The sequence below is a fragment of the Ipomoea nil genome, unplaced genomic scaffold (assembly GCF_001879475.1).
Source record: "Ipomoea nil cultivar Tokyo-kokei standard unplaced genomic scaffold, Asagao_1.1 scaffold1043, whole genome shotgun sequence".
In the NCBI taxonomy this organism is placed as follows: domain Eukaryota; kingdom Viridiplantae; phylum Streptophyta; class Magnoliopsida; order Solanales; family Convolvulaceae; genus Ipomoea; species Ipomoea nil.
In genome coordinates this window covers 7,164,714-7,183,214 of record NW_017617471.1, presented here as the reverse complement: position 1 = coordinate 7,183,214, position 18,501 = coordinate 7,164,714, and the positions used below count along the sequence as shown (strand labels likewise).

At 33.5% G+C, this 18,501-nt stretch overlaps 3 protein-coding genes across 6 annotated transcripts; 2 read left to right on the top strand and 1 right to left on the bottom strand.

The window, feature by feature from the left end:
* The first annotated feature begins 642 nt into the window (after nt 1-642).
* Nucleotides 643-4,303, top strand: LOC109182044. Of its 4 annotated transcripts, none has more exons than XM_019332062.1 (6): nt 643-897; nt 2,144-3,293; nt 3,365-3,433; nt 3,531-3,729; nt 3,836-3,928; nt 4,094-4,303. In XM_019332062.1, exons 1-5 carry the CDS (start codon nt 875-877, stop codon nt 3,904-3,906), a joined length of 1,512 nt encoding a protein of 503 aa, XP_019187607.1. In that variant the 5' UTR covers nt 643-874; the 3' UTR covers nt 3,907-3,928; nt 4,094-4,303. The 4 variants fall into 4 exon arrangements, with proteins under 4 accessions (XP_019187607.1, XP_019187606.1, XP_019187605.1 ...); XM_019332061.1 differs by having other exon boundaries at nt 643-930; nt 2,126-3,293; nt 3,368-3,433; XM_019332060.1 differs by having other exon boundaries at nt 643-930; nt 2,126-3,293; nt 3,836-3,923.
* An 83-nt stretch (nt 4,304-4,386) lies between these two features.
* On the bottom strand, nt 4,387-9,340 carry LOC109182045 (ras-related protein RABE1c-like). Its single transcript, XM_019332064.1, has 9 exons — nt 9,232-9,340; nt 8,956-9,077; nt 7,387-7,459; nt 7,050-7,150; nt 5,920-5,985; nt 5,625-5,722; nt 5,405-5,467; nt 5,213-5,308; nt 4,387-4,667 (listed from the first exon to the last, which is right to left on the bottom strand). The coding sequence occupies exons 2-9, from the start codon at nt 9,026-9,028 to the stop codon at nt 4,584-4,586; spliced, it is 654 nt and encodes a 217-aa protein (XP_019187609.1). The 5' UTR covers nt 9,029-9,077; nt 9,232-9,340; the 3' UTR covers nt 4,387-4,583.
* Nucleotides 9,341-14,315: 4,975 nt separating this feature from the next.
* Nucleotides 14,316-17,494, top strand: LOC109182338. Its single transcript, XM_019332490.1, has 2 exons — nt 14,316-15,067; nt 17,167-17,494. The coding sequence occupies exons 1-2, from the start codon at nt 14,446-14,448 to the stop codon at nt 17,175-17,177; spliced, it is 633 nt and encodes a 210-aa protein (XP_019188035.1). The 5' UTR covers nt 14,316-14,445; the 3' UTR covers nt 17,178-17,494.
* The last annotated feature ends 1,007 nt before the right edge of the window (nt 17,495-18,501 follow it).

Genomic DNA, 18,501 nt, shown 5'->3' with positions numbered 1-18,501 from the left:
AATACAAAGTAGGCTGAACCAATATATTTTTTTATGTTTATTTGTTTGAAAAAAATCATAATTGAAGACCAAAATGGCCGTATATTTGACGGTATTTAAATTGTTTTGTTGATAAAAGACCAAAAATGATCATGACAAAATAATATTAAGACCAAAAGTGGATGTTCTAATACAAAAAGGCTTAAAGTAAATTGTCACCTATAAATCTAAGACTAAAAATGGAATTAACCCTTATTTTAACATATAAAGTACATTATACATTATTATAATTGATTAAATAAATTATTTTAACACATAAAGTATCATATTCTAACTCATAAAATATATTATCTTACTCCAAAAATTTCATTATTCTAACACATAAAATATATTATCTTATCCAAAATATTCATTATTCTAACACATAAATATATTATCTTATCTAAAATATTCATTATTCATTATTCTAATACACACAAAAATTCTTTTGACATCAAAACAACGTCATTTTAAACCGTGGTCAACAACATTCTTTTGCCGCTTCAATGGCCCACAATGAGATTTCAATTTTAGGTGAAGCCGTGAAGGCATCATTTATGTGGGTCCATGCAACCCACCTGATCTTTGGGCCCCTTTACTAATCCAATCCATCGTTATCGTCATCATTGAATTAGGGCAGATGAACCCAACTCGATTCTCGTGTACGCGTGAGATCTCACGCCATTGATCCGTCAAGGTGCAGTCCACCATCGTATATCTCCTTTTGCATCTTATAATCTCTCACTCTTCACTGTCCGTACACTCGCATGGGCTTCACTTCCTCGCCGGCGGTTAACTCCTGAAATTTCGAGATCAAAGTTTTTCCGGTAGCGGGAACCGCCTCGCCCACAAGTACATGTACATTCTCGCTGCGTTTCGGTATATGTCTGCGTATAACATTGAATTTCGAGCTAAAGTACTGTAAGGTTAGGGATCTTCGTCCTACTTTATAGCGTTTTTGCTATTTGTTCTCAATTGAATTGAGCTTAAGTTAGTGTTTTCCCCCGCAAATGAATAATTTAATTCAGATGTTGAAGTAAGCAACGGGGCAAATTTTGCATTCTTTTGTTTTGTTTGTTTGTTTGTTTTTGTTTGTTTTTTTGTTCCAAAAAATGCTACACTTTCAAACTACTAGGGAAAGTGAAATTGTTGAGCTCTTAAAAGAACGTAGCAATAGTTGTAACCTCTATTGTAGTTTGGATGTTATTAGAATTGGGGATGGGTGATTGTTTTAGAAGAAAACTGCTAAGGTTACTTTGTAAAACATGCTTAAAAATTCTAGAAGTTTGAAATTTGATTACTGAAATTGGATTTTTCTATCAACTTATAATAAGAATGTGTTAATATTTACATTTTGATTGCCAGATGCTATATTCTTTTGTGAGAATTGGAGGGAATTGGGATTAACACCAAACGTTTAATTGTGAATTTTGTTTATAAACTACTACCTAAGCGCACAAAATCAACAAGTTGATCTTTGGTTAGGATCCACATTCCAAGTGTTCTTGAATTCAATGATGGAAGGAAGATACAGTGCACATTGCTACACACTTCTGCAGCATTTATGGAAAGGAGGATGCTCTCAACCTTACATTAGGCCTAAATTTGACCCTCTAACTCTTCCTTTATGATTCTGTCTGGAAAGATATTAACATCCGAAATTATAGTTGGTTATGGAAGAGTTCTGGCAGAAGAGGTGGTCCGTGATAGAGACACAAACTTTCGGGAAGTTTCGTCCTAGGGAATTTGTGGGAAAATCCTTTATGTTTGAGAGTTAGTCCAATTTGCTAAGTTTTGGTATGATGGAGAGAACATTCAGATAGTTTCTTCCTAGGGAATTTGAGGGTGAATCACGAGTGTTTTGAGAATTTATTCATTGATTCAAAGTTTTATTATTTTCCCCTCAATTTTCAATTTTACGTGAATTGAACTTAAGTTTGTGAAAATAATAAATTTTAGTTTGTTTTTGTGCCTGTGCATGCATAAGTGTGTGTCTGTGTGTGTATTATTCTGGAATAAGTTAAAAATTCATGATTTCCTTATAGAATTTGAGAATCAGCCGTTTAATTTCAATAGCATCTAAACTGTGATAGTGACTTTAGTTAATTTTTTGTTGTGCAATAAGGACGTCTCTCTTACAGAGTGATCCCGCAATGGCTTACAATAATTCGACAGTTGAGCCAAAGCGTTCCCATCAGTGGTTCATGGATGGCATTGAGCCGGAGTTACTCCCCAACAAGAAACAAGCCTTTGATGTGACAAACAACCATTCATTTACTGCACTTTTAAATTCCAACATCTCACCGTGGATGAATGCTTCCAGTTTCCACTCCCTACCAGGGCAGTACAGTGAGAGGCTTTTAGATGGTGATATTGGAAGACCTGTTAATTATGATGATAGAAATGTTATGTCAATTGGCTTTGGCAGCAGGAGTATGGCTAGAAAGTCGGTGGAGGATTCCTTTGCAACTGATTCTTCATTTGGTTTATCGATAGCTGAGGGCCTGGAGGATCCTCGATTGAGCCTAAACTATGGAGGAATTAGAAAAGTTAAAGTCAGCCAGGTGAATGATAACTATACCATGGGAGTTAACAGTACTGTGTCAACAGATCATGCTTTTTGCAAGGTAGATGGCACCGCAGTATCCATGGGACTATCTTTCAATAGAGTCGATGACAATGTGATGCCACTGGGAGACACTTTTAATAGAGAAGATAGTAGTTTTATATCCATGAGTCAACCTCTTAATAAAATGAACGCCAATGAATTGACAGATAGCCACAGCTTCAAGGAGAGAGATTGTTATTTATCAGTTAATCATTCTTTTGATAAGGATGTTACTAACTGTTATGGCAGGGTAAATGAAAATGCAATTTCATTAATGCAAACATATAACGAAGTTGACGGCAATAGTTTGTCAGTGGGTCACTCTTTTGGAAGAGAGGGCAATATCATTTCGTTTGGTGGATTTGACAATGATGATGATGTTAATGCATCTGGTAGGCTCTTATCTAGCTATGATGACTTATTGATGGCTCAGTCATCTGGCAAAAGATCAGAAAACCAGTGTGAAAAGGGGTTGGTTGAATCTAATGCCGATAAACTTATAAATGCTTCCCTAATTACTGCAAGTGGTGGAGCTGTTACTAAGAAGGATGAGCAAAAAGCAAATAAAAAGCCTGCTCCAAACAGCTTCCCTTCAAATGTTAGGAGTTTACTGTCAACTGGTATATTTGATGGAGTTCATGTCAAGTACATTGCATGGTCACGGGAGGTATATTTTACTTCTAATCAGTTCTTCAAATTGATATTTCATTGATTGACAAGTCTTTCATTACATGGTAGAAGGAGCTTCGTGGCATTATAAAGGGTACCGGTTATCTCTGTGGCTGTCAGTCCTGTATCTTCTCCAAGGTCGATCAGTTATCAATTTTTTATTTTTATTTTTTGAAATCAGGATTCGTATGTCCATTTTTTGTTTATTGATGTTCTATACTTGTTTATGCTGTAGACAATTAATGCATATGAGTTTGAGCGTCATGCTGGTTGTAAAACAAAACACCCAAATAATCACATTTACTTTGAGAATGGGAAGACAATTTATGGGATTGTTCAAGAGCTCAGGAATACACGTCAGGATTTGCTGTTTGAAGTTATCCAGACAATCAGTGGATCACCTATTAACCAAAAATCTTTTCGTATTTGGAAAGGTTCGGTGATCACTTATTTTTGTTATATACTTCAAATACCTTTCTCATGGTATATATAAATGGTTTGTGCTTTTCATCTATTAGTAAGCTCTTTCTTTATCCTCAGAATCCTTTCTAGCTGCTACACGTGAACTTCAGAGGATATATGCGAAGGATGAAGGGAAACTATTGTCTTGAAATAGTGACAATAAAAAGTGAGGTATGTTAAACAACTGAAATTTCCATGAATTCTGGAGCAATCTTAACTACTGCAATCTTATGTGTTGGGTCTGATTCTTTTACTTCTTTGACCTTGATGTTGTCCTGGAAAAGTAGAATGAGTTGTTCTGAACAATGTGTGTTTTTTTAAAAAAAAAATTTGCAGGACTAATCTTCAAAGTTGTGCATGAGCTACCAGAACTACTGCAAGCTCTCCTTTTCCTCGCGAAATTGGGTAAATTTTTGTTGATGTAAATTGCATTTGGTGGATGTAAATTATGACAGTCTGATGAGGATTTTAGACATGGTTAATTTTATTCCTCAGGAGGGTAGACCTCCCGTCTTCTTTCATGGCACAAATTGATGATTTTTTTTTGTTTCTATTTTTCATACTGCTGTGTTTGTTAGCATCTCCAATTTTGCAAGAACTGTAACCTAGCTTTATATAATTATATTATATACCTCCCCAAAAGTTAACATCTGCCACATAATGATAATGTTTGATATCCAAAACAATTTGGTGCTAAATCAACAATACAATAAATTTTTCTCTTTTTAAAAAAAAAAAAAATGTCAAACAAGATTAGTTCCCTCCACCCTGAGGATGTACCCCCCACCTACCATCCTATCTTCCATGCTAGCCAGTTGCTTAAGAGTTATGAACCACAGCAAGCTGATTTTTGAGTAGCAGTAGCCACCCCGTCCGCCTGATCTGCTTGATTAATCCTAATCGTCTGAGACTGGAATGTTTCGAGTAAAAGATTAGGAAACATTAAACAAATCTCTTAGAAACACGGCACGAAAGTATTTGACAGAGTATGTCCAAAGAGAAAAACAAGAAAATTTTGAGTGCCCATCCATGAGAGAGTGTTAGAGAGAGAGCTTCTGATTAATTTCCCATTGCTTGCATTTCATGGTAAAGAAAATAAATGCAACAAGACTGGTGACAATCGAGTCAATAGTTATGCTGTGGAATCGTATTCACCATGTGCCCGGTGAACACAAGATAGATCCATAATTTCTAAGCTATAGATCCATAATATCTATAATGTAGATTCATAACATCTATACTGTAGATTCATAATTTCTATACCGTACTGTAGATTCATAATTTCTACAGCATAGAAATTATGAATCTACCCCTGTGTTCATTGACCATGTGCATGGTGAACACGTTTGCACAGCATAATTTGCACAATCGATTAGGCAAAGTCACGCTGATAAGTTCAAGAAGTGGGAATAATAGGAGTGAGGCAAAAATGAAATTCTGGAAGCTATTTAGTACCTCAGCTTTTGAGTCAGACTGATCAGCAAGTCTTTGCTTTATATCCCTAGCTATTGAAAAGAAAACTTCCTCAACATTCATATTGGTCTTCGCACTCTACATGAATAAATTGGCAACGAGATCTAATTTAAGAACAAATACTATCAACAATATAACTCAATGCCACCAGCAGCAATAATTCCTAATACTCACTGTCTCGAAGAATTTGATTCCATATTCATCAGCTAATGCTTGACCCTTGGAAGTAGGAACAGCCTAGAAAAGGAAGGTATGTGTGAGGTTCATAGAATAGCAAAGGGCAAACAATGACCTGAAAAGCATGCATCACGAAAAACGTGTGTGTGTGTGTGTGTGTGTGTGTGTGTGATATCATGATCATATGCATAGACTTGATAAGGAAATGGTGCACCACCCTTTTGCTTTCGTCCATGTCAGCCTTGTTTCCGACAAGTACTTTATTGACGTTATCTGAAGCATGCTGCTCAATGTTTCGAATCCAGTTCCTGATGTCTAAGCATGCAAAAATTCCAGTAATTAGAACAATTAGAAGTCAATCAAATAACTTAACAAAATTTTGGAGAATGGAGGAACTTTGCAAGAGATTAAAAGATCATTTATAAGGTACATAATTGAACTATGGGCTAACGCATACAAGAGATTTGAAATTCAAGAATCAAAATGCATTGAGAGCATAGGGTGTAAATTACTGTTAAAAGATGACTCGTCAGTCACGTCATAGACCAGCAAAATGCCCATGGCTCCACGATAGTAAGCTGTATATGAGAAAAAAAAAATACAATGAGAAGATGACAAACAGTTAAATAAAAGAAAAAAGTTAGCCTAGCAGATAAAAGAGAAAACCGTGGTAATTGGTGAAGAAGATGTAAAGTAACCCAATTCAACTCAATTAAGCCTAGAATTTTTATTTTATTTATTTTTCCATAGGGAATACGAAAGAACTTCCAGAATAACTAAAATTAATAAGCAGCCCACATATCTCAAGCACTTGCTGACTTATTTATCACCGAAAAGAAAACACAAGTACTGAGGTGTGAGGACGCTTTCACTCTCCTTTTTCTTCTGAAAGGTAGAAATGGAAAGCTCACCATTCAAAAAAAACCCAAAGATATACCGCAGAGAATATACACAACTTCAATAAGAAGGTACTCCATACACCATAGTTTATTAAACCGTAAACCGAATTCAAGGTACCCTTTTGAACTCCAATAGGAAAGTTACTCTTGGTCATCAAATGATGCACGGCTCATTTCCAACTTAAAAATTATAATAACCACAAATGATAGCCCTCACTCACTAATATTAGTTGCAGTATCCAAAATCATTTGAAACAAACAAGGGCATGGTAGTCCATCATGTAATATCGTATCAGCAGAAGGGCCTCTCTATCTCTCTCTCTCTCTCTCTCTCTCTCTCTCTCTCTCCCTCTCTCTACTCAGAGAATGAACATTTTGAGTCCTTTTACAGATCAAATATGCATTGATGCCAATACCTCAGTTACATCTTTGTTCTAGCCCATGCAAAAGACATGCATACACACATATAATCACGAAAATTGATTGATTGTTCAACGGTGACGTGACATAGCGAATAATTGAATGGTAAGGAATGTAAAAGCAACCAATCATATAAAGAAGAGTTTGTCTTCAATACTAGATCAAAACAACTGCTGCTTAAATTATCTTTTCTAGTAACAGTTTCCACTTTGCAACTCCATTGAGATGATGCAAAACGAGAAGTGTTGAATTAAAATGCAGGAGATAAAGCAGTACCTTAGTCAGATGTTAATAAAGAGGAACAAAAGTGAGTACATGCTTACCTGTGGTAATTGTTCGGAACCGCTCCTGACCAGCAGTATCCCAGATTTGAAGTTTGATCCGTTTTCCATCAAGCTCTATGGTCCTTATCTTGAAATCAATGCTGTAAGAAATGTTTTAACTTCAGAATCAGTTTGCGGGGAAGAAACATCAGAAATCAAAATACTCTCTTTTTTATGTTTTAATATATATACCCTCAGTAACCTTCTATGGATTATTTAACATAGTTTTTCCTGTTGCTCAAAAGGAATTTTACATTTTGATAATTAACATTTACTCTTTTCACTCTTGAATTTTGGTGCATAAATGACAAAAGTGAATAAGTATGAAAATAAATACCCAATAGTGGTAATAAAACTGGTGGTAAAAGAACCATCTGAGAAACGCAAAAGAAGGCAACTCTTACCCACACCTGAAAATTCAAATACAAAATGGGAAATGAATAAATAATTTTTAAACATAATACAAATATAGACCGACAACTCCTCATAATAGTTTTTTTTTAAAAAAAAACTTAGAAACCTATGATTTAAGCAGAAAGTGCTTCTTTTACATAATTTGCAGAATATCTAAGACTTAATCAAAGAGATCCAAATTTCAACTTATAGTGTAGTTAATATAACTCTAAAAATAAAGCATGATACTTCATATATGATTTGGGTCTTGAGGAAGTAATTTTTTCCTTTTTCTCTTTGATTAAGTTTTAAAACGTTGCTACTCTTAAAATTTTCTTCTAATTTTAATCATTTAACAGTTAATGGTCACTACCAGACCCTCCATGTAGACTCATGGGAACAAGCTGCAGTCACAAGAAGCACTATTATGTTTTGGGACCTTGAAGAACAGTATGAGTTAATCTTTTTGAAAGATCCCTAGTTGGTTCTTTTCAGAATTCAAAGCTACTTATCATAAATCTCAGATATATGCATCTTAGTTTCACATTCCTTTGAATCCTTTAGGTTCATTGTGTCATTAATTTAATAACTATCCACTTATGAAATATATATATATATATATATATATATATATATATGCTCAAGAATATAAAATAAAGCTCTCCATATAACATTTTTGTTTAGCATAGGATACAGATAGAGGAAATGTGAGCTAAAAAATAAATAAAAAATTAAAACCTGAACTTGTTATACTCCATCTAGCCCTTTTTTATGTCTAGTTTAGTTGACAAGACTTGATTGAAGTTATTTACAATTCAATTTTTTATAATATCAAGTTCAGTATTAGTATATAAAATTTATATATTCAAACACTACATTTAAAATACTATTAAACACACAAAAAATTTAAAAATTATAAGAAAATAATCACCAAAAAAAAAAAAAAGGTTTAACCAATGAATAGTAAACATGCCTGACTAATAAAATGAGACAAGAGAGTACTAAGGACTAAGGAGTAAAGAGTGAATGTTGTTACAATTACATGCCCCAAACTCATAAAACCATGCATGTTTATTCTTGAACGAAATTCAATATACAAAATCCACATCAGCTATACTAAGTTTTTTTTTTTTTTTTTTTAAATATACCCCAAAAATAAAGCAATAAGTTTTCAAGTGTTGAACAGATACCTTACTACTTATACTACTACACCCTCAAGTCTTCAAGCATCAAAGACACTTCTTTTCTCAGACACTAAACCCAAACTCCTCAAGACACCTGCATTTGCACTCAATTATCCAGGAAAAATCCCCCCGGTGATACTAACTTTAAAATCACTCCCCAAAGAAGAAACAAATGGATCCAGATACTCATTAATCATCAAGTTGGTGAACTAACCCTTCAATAATGAGGAAGAAGAGGATACTGTATAAATTTTATTTTAAAATAAAAGAAACGGGTAATACACACACATATGTATTTATTAATTTTTTTTTTTTTTTTTAAAACGTACCACTGTCGCCGATCAAGAGAAGCTTGATGAGAAAATCGTAATCTGCTCGAGCTCTAGCGGGCGCAACGGCCATTTGATTTCTCAGATATCCCGCTAATAATGATTAAGTAGAACAATTGACGCTGGAAAAAAAAAATTAAAAAACCCAAAACTGAAAATTGAAGATGAATAACTTAGGATCGACTGTTCGAGCATGAAGAAATATATCTAAAACTGAAATTTAAAGAAATAATAATAATTATTATGGGAATGAAGCAAACAATGGTCTGAGCATACCGGATCGTAAACGAACGAGTGAGAAAGAGAAATGAGAGAAAAAGTATAATTATGAACCAGATCTAAATTATCTAATGGATGATTAAGTCAGAAAAAATATGAATAAAATATAAAATAAAAGCAAATAGAAAGAACCGTCAACGTCAGAACCGGTAGGATGTGTTTTTCCCTATTTTCTTCTTCTAATAATCGAACTTTTCTATTTGCTTCTTAACCTTCTTTCAAAAGGATTGAAAATTGTCTTTTGACATTGGATATAAGACTTAGAATAAGGTTTCAAAAAAAAAGACTTCGAATAAAAATGGCTGATTTTAAAAACAAAGGTAAAACTGTCCATTTAATTAATTATAATAATTTTTTTTTTAATACTACTCACTCTGTTACAGACGTCATAGTTGCTAGGCGCTAGTTGGGCGGCCGGGCAGCGCCTAGGCGGGAGCCAACAAAATTGTGGCAGACTTGCAGTTTGACAATTTTAATGAAGATGTTTTCAACATTAAATCAAATAACACATCCAAATAAATGAAATAATGATAATTCATAAGTCATAACATCAAAAAAATATTAAAAATTAAAAATACTCAACTACTTCAATCATCTAACGATTCAAATTATCAAACTAGTACATGGGTGTATATATGTCATATTATATATATATATATATATATATATATATATATATATATATATATATATATATATATATATATATATATATATATATATATATATATATATATATATATATATATATATATATATATATATATATATATATATATATAGATAGATAGAGAAGGGATTGCATTTGTGGCTTCCCGTGCGGTTGTGCAGTGGATTAATGTGCATGAGGTTTATACTTAATGTGCGTGAAATTTGTACTCAATGTGTCTGAGATTTGTACTTAATGTGCGTCATGTTAATATGCGTGAGTTTTGTACTTAATGTGCCTGAGTATTGTGTTTAATGTGCGTGAGATTTGTGCTTAATGTGCTTGAGTATTTCAGAATTACGAGCTCAGAAGGAAGCAGAACAGAAACTCACGCACATTAACGCCCAAGCTTCTTGTTACTTCTTCCTTCAATTTGGCCATGGATTCTGGATTATCAGCTACCTTCAGTGCAGTTGAATGTTTATATAGATGACGCACGCACAGTAAAATTTGCACAGCAGCTAAGTGTGGATTTCTGTTGTATTATTCCCATAATTCTTAACCACCATAGCCCGCCTCCGCTCATCATTATCAGGGAGGGGGCAATGGCTACTGGATGGGGAAGAAGCTGACATCAATATTTTCTGCTGCATTTTACACATTCACGCACATTAAGTACAAAACTCAGGCACATTAAGCACAACACTCACGCACATTGAGTACAAATCTCACGCACATTAATCAACCGCACATCCGCACGGGAAGCATTCAACCGCACGGGAACCTTTCACTATATATATATATATATATATATATATATATATATATATATATATATATATATATATATATATATATATATATATATATATATATATATATATATATATATATATATATATATATATATATATATATATAATGAAAAAAAAAAGTAGCAAGGCCGAGCTGACCGGGTTAACTCGATCGAAATAGACGAGTTAACTCGGCCAAGTTATACGCTAGGCGGCCAAGTAGGCCGAGTTAGGCGCTAGGCGGGCACCTAGTGAGGAAATTGCCACGGTTTAGAGGCGCATAGACTGATTTTTGCAATAGTCTTATAGTGTAGTATATCTGTATATGTTTGACAATTAATTATAATAATGTAATTAGACATAAAAATCAAATAATAATAATAATTTTAATATTTGTGTTGTCTCTCACATGATATTCAAGATATAGGCTAAATAAATATGTCTCTTTTAAGTAGGGGTGTAAACGAGCCGAGGCGAGCTTGAGCATGGGTTGGTTCGAGCTCGATAAGCATAGTTCGGCTCGAGTTCGAGCTCGAGCTCGATCGAGCTCAAAAAATAATGCTGACAATTTTTCAAGCCGCTCGAGCTCGGCTCGAGTAGCTCGATTGTTCGAGCTCAAGAGTCCGAGCTCGGCTCGAGTAGCTCGATTGTTCGAGCTCGAGCTCGATCTCGATTTGAGCTCGAGTTCAGACTCGATTTTAATCTCGAGTTTGATCTATTTGAATTCATATTTTAATTAATAGTAAATATTATTTTATTCATACATAAAAAACTTAAAAATAATTCAAAAGTCCAAACTTCAAGATTTAAGATTTTCCTAATTTGCGAGTTTTAAGTTATATACATACATATATATATATATATATATATATATATATATATATATATATATATATATATATATATATATATATATATATATATATATTTATTTATTTATTTAATTATGGCTCGCAAGTGGCTCGACGAGTCACGAGCTTAGAATATTTGAGTTCGAGCTCGGCTCGTTTACTAAACGAGTCGCTCGAGTTCGACTCGAGCTCGATTTTGACCGAGCTCGAGCCGAGCTTTGACCGAGCAGCTCGCGAACTGCTCGCAAGCCGCTCGGCTCATTTATACCCCTACTTTTAAGTAATATCGAAATGATATTTACGACCCTTGTTAAATTTAGAGTTAATTATCAAAATAGTCCATTGACTATAGTGAAATTATCAATTTCGTCATTGACTATTTTTTGACCAATTAAGTCTCTCAACTTTAAAAATCTTAACCAATTTAGTCCTTCGTTAGTTTTGCCGTTAGACATTCGTTAACTCATTACCAAATTGATAATTTTATTATAGTCAAGGGACCATTTCGGTGCACAACTTTAGAATTTTTTAATTTTGTTGCTTAACTTTGTTATTTTTATCATTTTTAGTACTTTCGACCAAATTGACAGCAAAATATTGTCAAATTTTATATTTTTAAGGGTAAAATCGTGATATCAAGGAAACGTCTTCAATATCTAAACAAAAACACTGTAAAATCATATCTATATGTGTTTGATCGATGAGAATAATGAGAAGGCGGGCATAAACAAATCATAGATTTATGGGATTTATAACGTCGATGATTGGCAAACTCTTTTTTTTTTTTCTCTTAATATGATTTTTCTTTTGTTTAGATATTGAAAATATTTCCTTGAGATAACGATTTTGTCATTGAAATATAAAATCCGGCAACATTTCGCCATCAATTTGGCTTAAAGGATCAAAACTGATAAAAAAAAAAAAATAGGCACCAAAATTACAAAAATTGAATGTTGTGCACTAAAATTGATAAGACCTCAAAAATCGTGGGACCAAAAGTGAAATTAATTCAAAAGTTAATTACCAAAATAGTTCATTGACTATAGTGAAATGATCATTTTTGTCCCGAGTTAATAGAACCCTAACGGCAAAACAAACAAATGACTAAATTGGTTAAGATTTTTAAAGTTGAGAAACTTAAATGATTAAAAAAATAGTCAAATACCAAATTGATAATTTTACTATAGTCAATAGACTATTTTGATAATTACAGAGTAACTCTTAAATTTATGTTAGTTTGTGACAGAGATTCAATAAAACCGTTAATATAGTACAGTTATATTTGAAAAATTATGTTTTTGCTCCCTCACCTGGTATGCTTAGGTTTCTCTAAACACTTTTTATGATTAGTAACTTGAAACTTCTACCAAAAGCTAAAACTATTCCTTTTTTTTTTTTTTTTTTAAACATTCAACACAAAATTGTGTATTTCTCAATCATCATCCACTAACTTGGTATGTCTTCAAAGAATATTCCAACTATGTTTCAGTAGTTGTTATGCATTGAAACTTCCCAATGAAATTTGTTATGAATAATGTGACTAGACAATGAAAATGTAATAGAATTAATATGAGTGATTTACTTTACTAACGAGTGTGGTAACTTCAAGCATAGAGTTCGCTGGCTATTTTATTTGCTTCACATAATGATCAAGGATGATTCCCCTAAGAGAGTAACTTGCTATGAAGCAATGTTGCCTGCATTTGAAGTAGAATCAAGATATTGATAATCACCTGTCTTTATTGTTTGTATCTTTTCTTTAAGTATATTGGAATAAAGATTCACATCTGACTCATTGTACTGGTTACTACTGTAGTTAGTGCTAGTGCTGTACTGATTTACTGTACTGGTTCATTTCTAGTGGACTAACAGAACTGTAAAGAGTACTATCTTGATTGGTAAAAAGAAAAAAACAAGCGTCTGATCAAATCAATCAAGAGATAGTGGTTCGCCCTCACTTCGATCGCCTAAGCAAAGACGGAGCTGCTGTCGAGTGACCATTGGCCGAGGGGAGTTCCTCGTATGTACGAAATAATTCATTCATAAATAAAATAATAAAAATTATGAGAAAAGATTATATTATTCGTAAATGAACTTTGTCATTGTCGCATTATAATATTCAACTTTTAATCATTTTTTCTAATGCAATCCATATATTTATAACTCTTTCGCGATAATTGGATTGCCCAGTATTAGTAATTGACCCATTATTAAGCATCATTCCCACTATCCAGACATGACTATTATAGTTGTCACTCGTCAATATGACATTCTCTAACATGTTTGCAATGTTCTTGTTCATTCATTATGCATTCTGTTGAATCTTTGGAGTTGAGCTGAAGCCACTTCTTAGGTTGATTATCATGGGTTACTACTCGAGGGTTGATCTAAAGTAGGTTGCATTGTCATAAGATTGAATTAAAGTATTTGGACATGATTGTAATACTTCTACACCTCGCCTTTTGTCTTTAGCCAATGCCCTTTTTTCTCTTAATCGTTATACCATGGATTCTGATCTTAAACGACGTAATTTTGAATTTTAATTTTAACGGCGACCTAATTTAAAAATTGAATTGTACGATCAAATGTGATATACATTACAAAGTCATACATTTAATTTGAAAATATTAATACTCAAAGACCAAATATAATACATATTACGAAGTACATAGTAATTCATCTAATTTGAAAATATTAATAGTTAAAAATTAAATTTAATACACGTATAATAATTCAGGGACCAAAAGTGAAATTGTTTCGTATACATTATCTTTACGAGAGAAAAAAATTAGTCTCAAGTCCCAATTTCCTCTTTTTATTCTGGAAGCCCCAAAACCCCAAACCTCCTAAACCCCTGCAATCCCACCATCGCTGTGGCCGACCGCCGACCGCCGACCGCCGACCGCCGACCGCCACCATGAATTCATCGTTCAACACCACTCCTAATTTCGACAACCTCCTCCTCCAATCCCTAATGGGCAGACTCCAAATCCGCCCTTCACCGCCTCCAAACCCTGCTTTGCTCTCCGCCAAATCCCTCGAAGACCTCCTCCTCAACAACCTCCTCTCCGACCAAACAGACGACCCGGATGATGACGACGACGACGACGTCGAACCCTCCTACAAATCCCAGCTCGCCAAAGAAGAATCCAAGCTCGAGAAGGAGATCATCCGCACAATCCACAGCGGCAACACCGACTCTCTCAAGCCCAATTCCGGCCAGGCCGTCACAATCGGCGAGCATCACATATGCGTAGGGTTTCACGAGGACGAGGACTCGGATTATCGGGTCTGGGAGTGGCACGGCCATATCATTCTGTTTGACGATGAAAACGGGTACAATCCTGAGTACATATATGGGAATTATTTTGAGAGACTCACTGCTAAGCCGGCAATGAAGAAGAAGCAGAGTGAAGAGAAGGAGGTGGAGAAGGTCGGGAATATGGGCTTGAAGGAGTTGATAGAGTCGGCAGAGTCTAATTCTGAGGCTCGGATTCTTAGGAGGAATATCAATGCCGGATCTTCAAATTTTAAATCAGGCACGCTTTCTCTATTGTTTTTTTATGATAATATTCATTTATGCGGAGTTCTCTGTGTTTAGCTTAAAATGTTTTCTAAATTTGGTGTTTTTATGATTTTGGAATTTGCTGATTATGTTATCATAGTGAAGTCTTTTAAGTGTGTATTTCTTTACTTTCAGTACTTTAATTGACAACATATGATAAACAGGTAGAATGACACTAGCCAGATTTCGTTTTGTTTGTCACCAATATTTCACTGAAGCAATTGCTTTGCTGATAGGGTGGTCCTATCATTCATAGAGCATCACTTGAATGTTGCTAGATTTTACTAAAGTTAATACCCAATTTAGTATCTATAGTGATTTTTCTTGATTTAGTCCTAAAAGTTTTTTTGTTGACTTCTTTTTGTTTTACCTCTGTTAGGATAGCTTGGTAATTTGCCCTCTATTAATACCCAATTTAGTCCTCAACTATAGTGGTTTTAGTGTTTTACCCAATTCAGTCATCCACTATAGTGGTTTTTCTCGATTTAGTTATTGATTCTACCAACCAAGGACTCAATTGGGTAAACCCATCAAAGTTCAGTACCCAATTAAGCACAAAAAGACTTTTAGGACTAAATTATGGTCCACGACTAAATTGGCTATTAACTCGATTTTACTCTGTACTTCTTAGGCTCAGCCTCTTTTTCACTTTCATGCTATGTATTTACAGTTTTACATGTATCTTCGTCCTTATCAATCTTGGTTGTTAATAATCAATACCTTGAAAGCGTCTTAAGGAGAGTACACATGAGAATCTTGAAGGGGCTTTCTGTGTTATAGTGGACAAGTCCACCATTTGTAAATGGTTTGTGATCCTTAGAAACCCAAGCTCATGTTTTTCAATTCATTTCAAATAGTTTAGCTCTACATGTAAAAATGGTCTCTGAATCTCTTAGCATTCACATAACTGACCATGGACCTTTTCTATGTTGTTGAAGTTAACAAATGCAATATCAATCTCCTCTCGTTTAACTTTAATGCTAAATATATCATCAACATGTCAGATATTGTCATCATTCAACTTATATTGTAGTAAGTTGCAGTTTACCTCTCATCCTCCTGTTATTATCATGTTCTCAGTCTTTATTATCTAGGAATTTATAGGCCTAGTGGTGGGCATTCAGTTTGGTGGAAATTATTTGGGTATCTGAATTACAGGAATGAAGCTGAATGGGTTGGTGGTTAGGGTGGTTGAAAACATAATCTGGATGGGTTTGGCTTTTAGTCCATTCTAAATTTATGTTCTTTGTGTTTTGACCTGCTGATAAAGCTAGCTGTAATTGCTTTGGATTTGTGATTGACTTTACAACTCCAATTAAATATACTTTTGCACACTCCAAGAGGATCATAAATGTTGTTACCAAGAAAAAATTTAGGTTACAAATGAAGTCACATGAAATGGAATAATTTATGTGATGCTTTGATCTCATAATGGAGAAATCTCACTGTACTTTCAATTAAAATCCGCTTACCTGTCAGCATGAAGAAACTACTACTTCAAAAGTTTAGGAGTCATCAACATTAGAGGGAAAGTTACATGGTAAGCAAGGTTATACGCCATTTCTCAAGCGTTGAACCATTAATTTGCTGTTAGTTTCATCTCAAGAAGAATATGTAACTATAGTCTCACTGTTATTGATTTATTTTCCTTGACATAGATACCAGTATATCCCTAATAACATTATAGAGCGTGCTTGTGATTATTTAAATATAAAGAGGATCAAAAGATGAACTCACTTTTGTTCTGAGATAATTTTCTTGACATAATAATACAATAACTTAGAATGCCAAACGATTCCTTGCAACATAATGAGTGTGCTTGTGTCTGTCAAAAGTATTTAATTATCAATTTATCATATACTTGTCTTCCCGTAAGCATGTTTGATACATCTAGTAGTTGACTTACATGTACATAGTAAAATTGTTGCATTTGTTGCTTGAAGGTGAAGATTATCTGGTTATCTAATAGGCATTTCTTGTTTATTCCTTCTTTTCTAAAAGAAAAATAAAGCGAGAAAAAAAAAAAAAATCTAACTTCCGGTTTGATTTATTTATGATTGCTACAATGGACAGGTTCTAGTTGAGAAGTTTGCCAAGTGCTCAGCAAGCGTTCTTGCTCTAAGCTCACATTGAGGTTGCTCTTTTCCCCTCAGCTGCATGGTGAAGCGCCTTTTTGTTCAAATGGCATTTTCCATAATTTCTAATTGAATGGTAAGCAGAGTATTGGGTTGTTGTCATGGGCAGCTGAAACTGCACTTTAGCAGGTGTTCTGTACAACTTGAAGCCAATGCTATGAACTTTCAATAAAGGTGTTATTTGATACAAACAATGTTACATGTCAGGTGGTTTTATGCACATTGTCATCTATGTATAATTTTTCATATTTTGCTGTTTGGCACCCAAGTGATGTTTCTTCTGTGCTTAACAACCAAAAGTTTTAAAGAATCAATAGGATTGAGCCATTTTGATTTTGATGTTTCTCTTCCTTTCTTCCTCTTTCTCCCCTCTCGTTCTCCTTGGTTGAAGATGCCCTTATAATTTATTTGTGTCAAATAATCTATAAGTTTAGCCCAATTACAAATTTATGCATCAATTATAAAGCTATATATTTATAATTTTGGAACTTCATATTCACAATTATTGAATCTTTATATTTATAATTACAGAATTATATGTTCATACTTATGTTCACAATTCTATATTCATAATTATAGAATTATATGTTAATAATTTTTGTATTATATATTCATAATTATAAACAGTATTGGAACCGTGTCCACCTTACAAGGTGGATTCAATTTCACAACATAATTTGCCCATCTAATGGAGTCTTCTTTCTTTTGTATAAAAGAACATATTATGTGTCTACTGTTATCATGTTTCAAATACAAAATACAATTATCCTGTGACACCTACCATCCACATTCAATTTAACCACCCCATCTTCGGGCTTTTTCCAAGAACATACCCAGCCACACTATGTTGTTGGATAGCTTTAATCCTTATAAAACTATACATTTAAACATTTTCCATTTCCCAAATTTATACTCTCTTTGTCCTATTTTATCTATTCTATTTATCATTCATTGGTCAAACCAATTATTTCTTCTTTGTTTATTTTCTTTAGTATTTTTTAAATTTTTTTTAAATTTGATTTTTTTTCTTTAATAGTACTTTTAGTATAGTTTCTAAATATATAAATTTTGTATACTTATATTATGAAATTTGAATTAAAAATAACTCCAGTCAAGCCTCGTTAACTGAATCAGACATATAAAATGATATTTTAGATTGATTATTTTAGGCTTACACTTTTATTGATCCATACTTTATAAAATAAAACTTGCATATTTATCTATATATCTTTTAGAAGATATTTAATAGTGTAATATATTTTTTTGTATTTAA

Coding starts and splice junctions, on each gene's coding strand:
- LOC109182044 (XM_019332060.1), top strand. CDS start 875: ATGTACATTCTCGCTGCGTTTCGGTATATGTCTGCGTATAACATTGAA. Junction 3,434..3,530: donor AGTCCTGTATCTTCTCCAAG/GTCGATCAGTTA, acceptor TTTATGCTGTAG/ACAATTAATGCATATGAGTT. Junction 3,730..3,835: donor ATCTTTTCGTATTTGGAAAG/GTTCGGTGATCA, acceptor CTTTATCCTCAG/AATCCTTTCTAGCTGCTACA.
- LOC109182045 (XM_019332064.1), bottom strand. CDS start 9,028: ATGGCCGTTGCGCCCGCTAGAGCTCGAGCAGATTACGATTTTCTCATC. Junction 5,468..5,624: donor ACATGGACGAAAGCAAAAGG/GTGGTGCACCAT, acceptor TTCCTTTTCTAG/GCTGTTCCTACTTCCAAGGG. Junction 4,668..5,212: donor AGTCTGACTCAAAAGCTGAG/GTACTAAATAGC, acceptor GAAACATTCCAG/TCTCAGACGATTAGGATTAA.
- LOC109182338 (XM_019332490.1), top strand. CDS start 14,446: ATGAATTCATCGTTCAACACCACTCCTAATTTCGACAACCTCCTCCTC.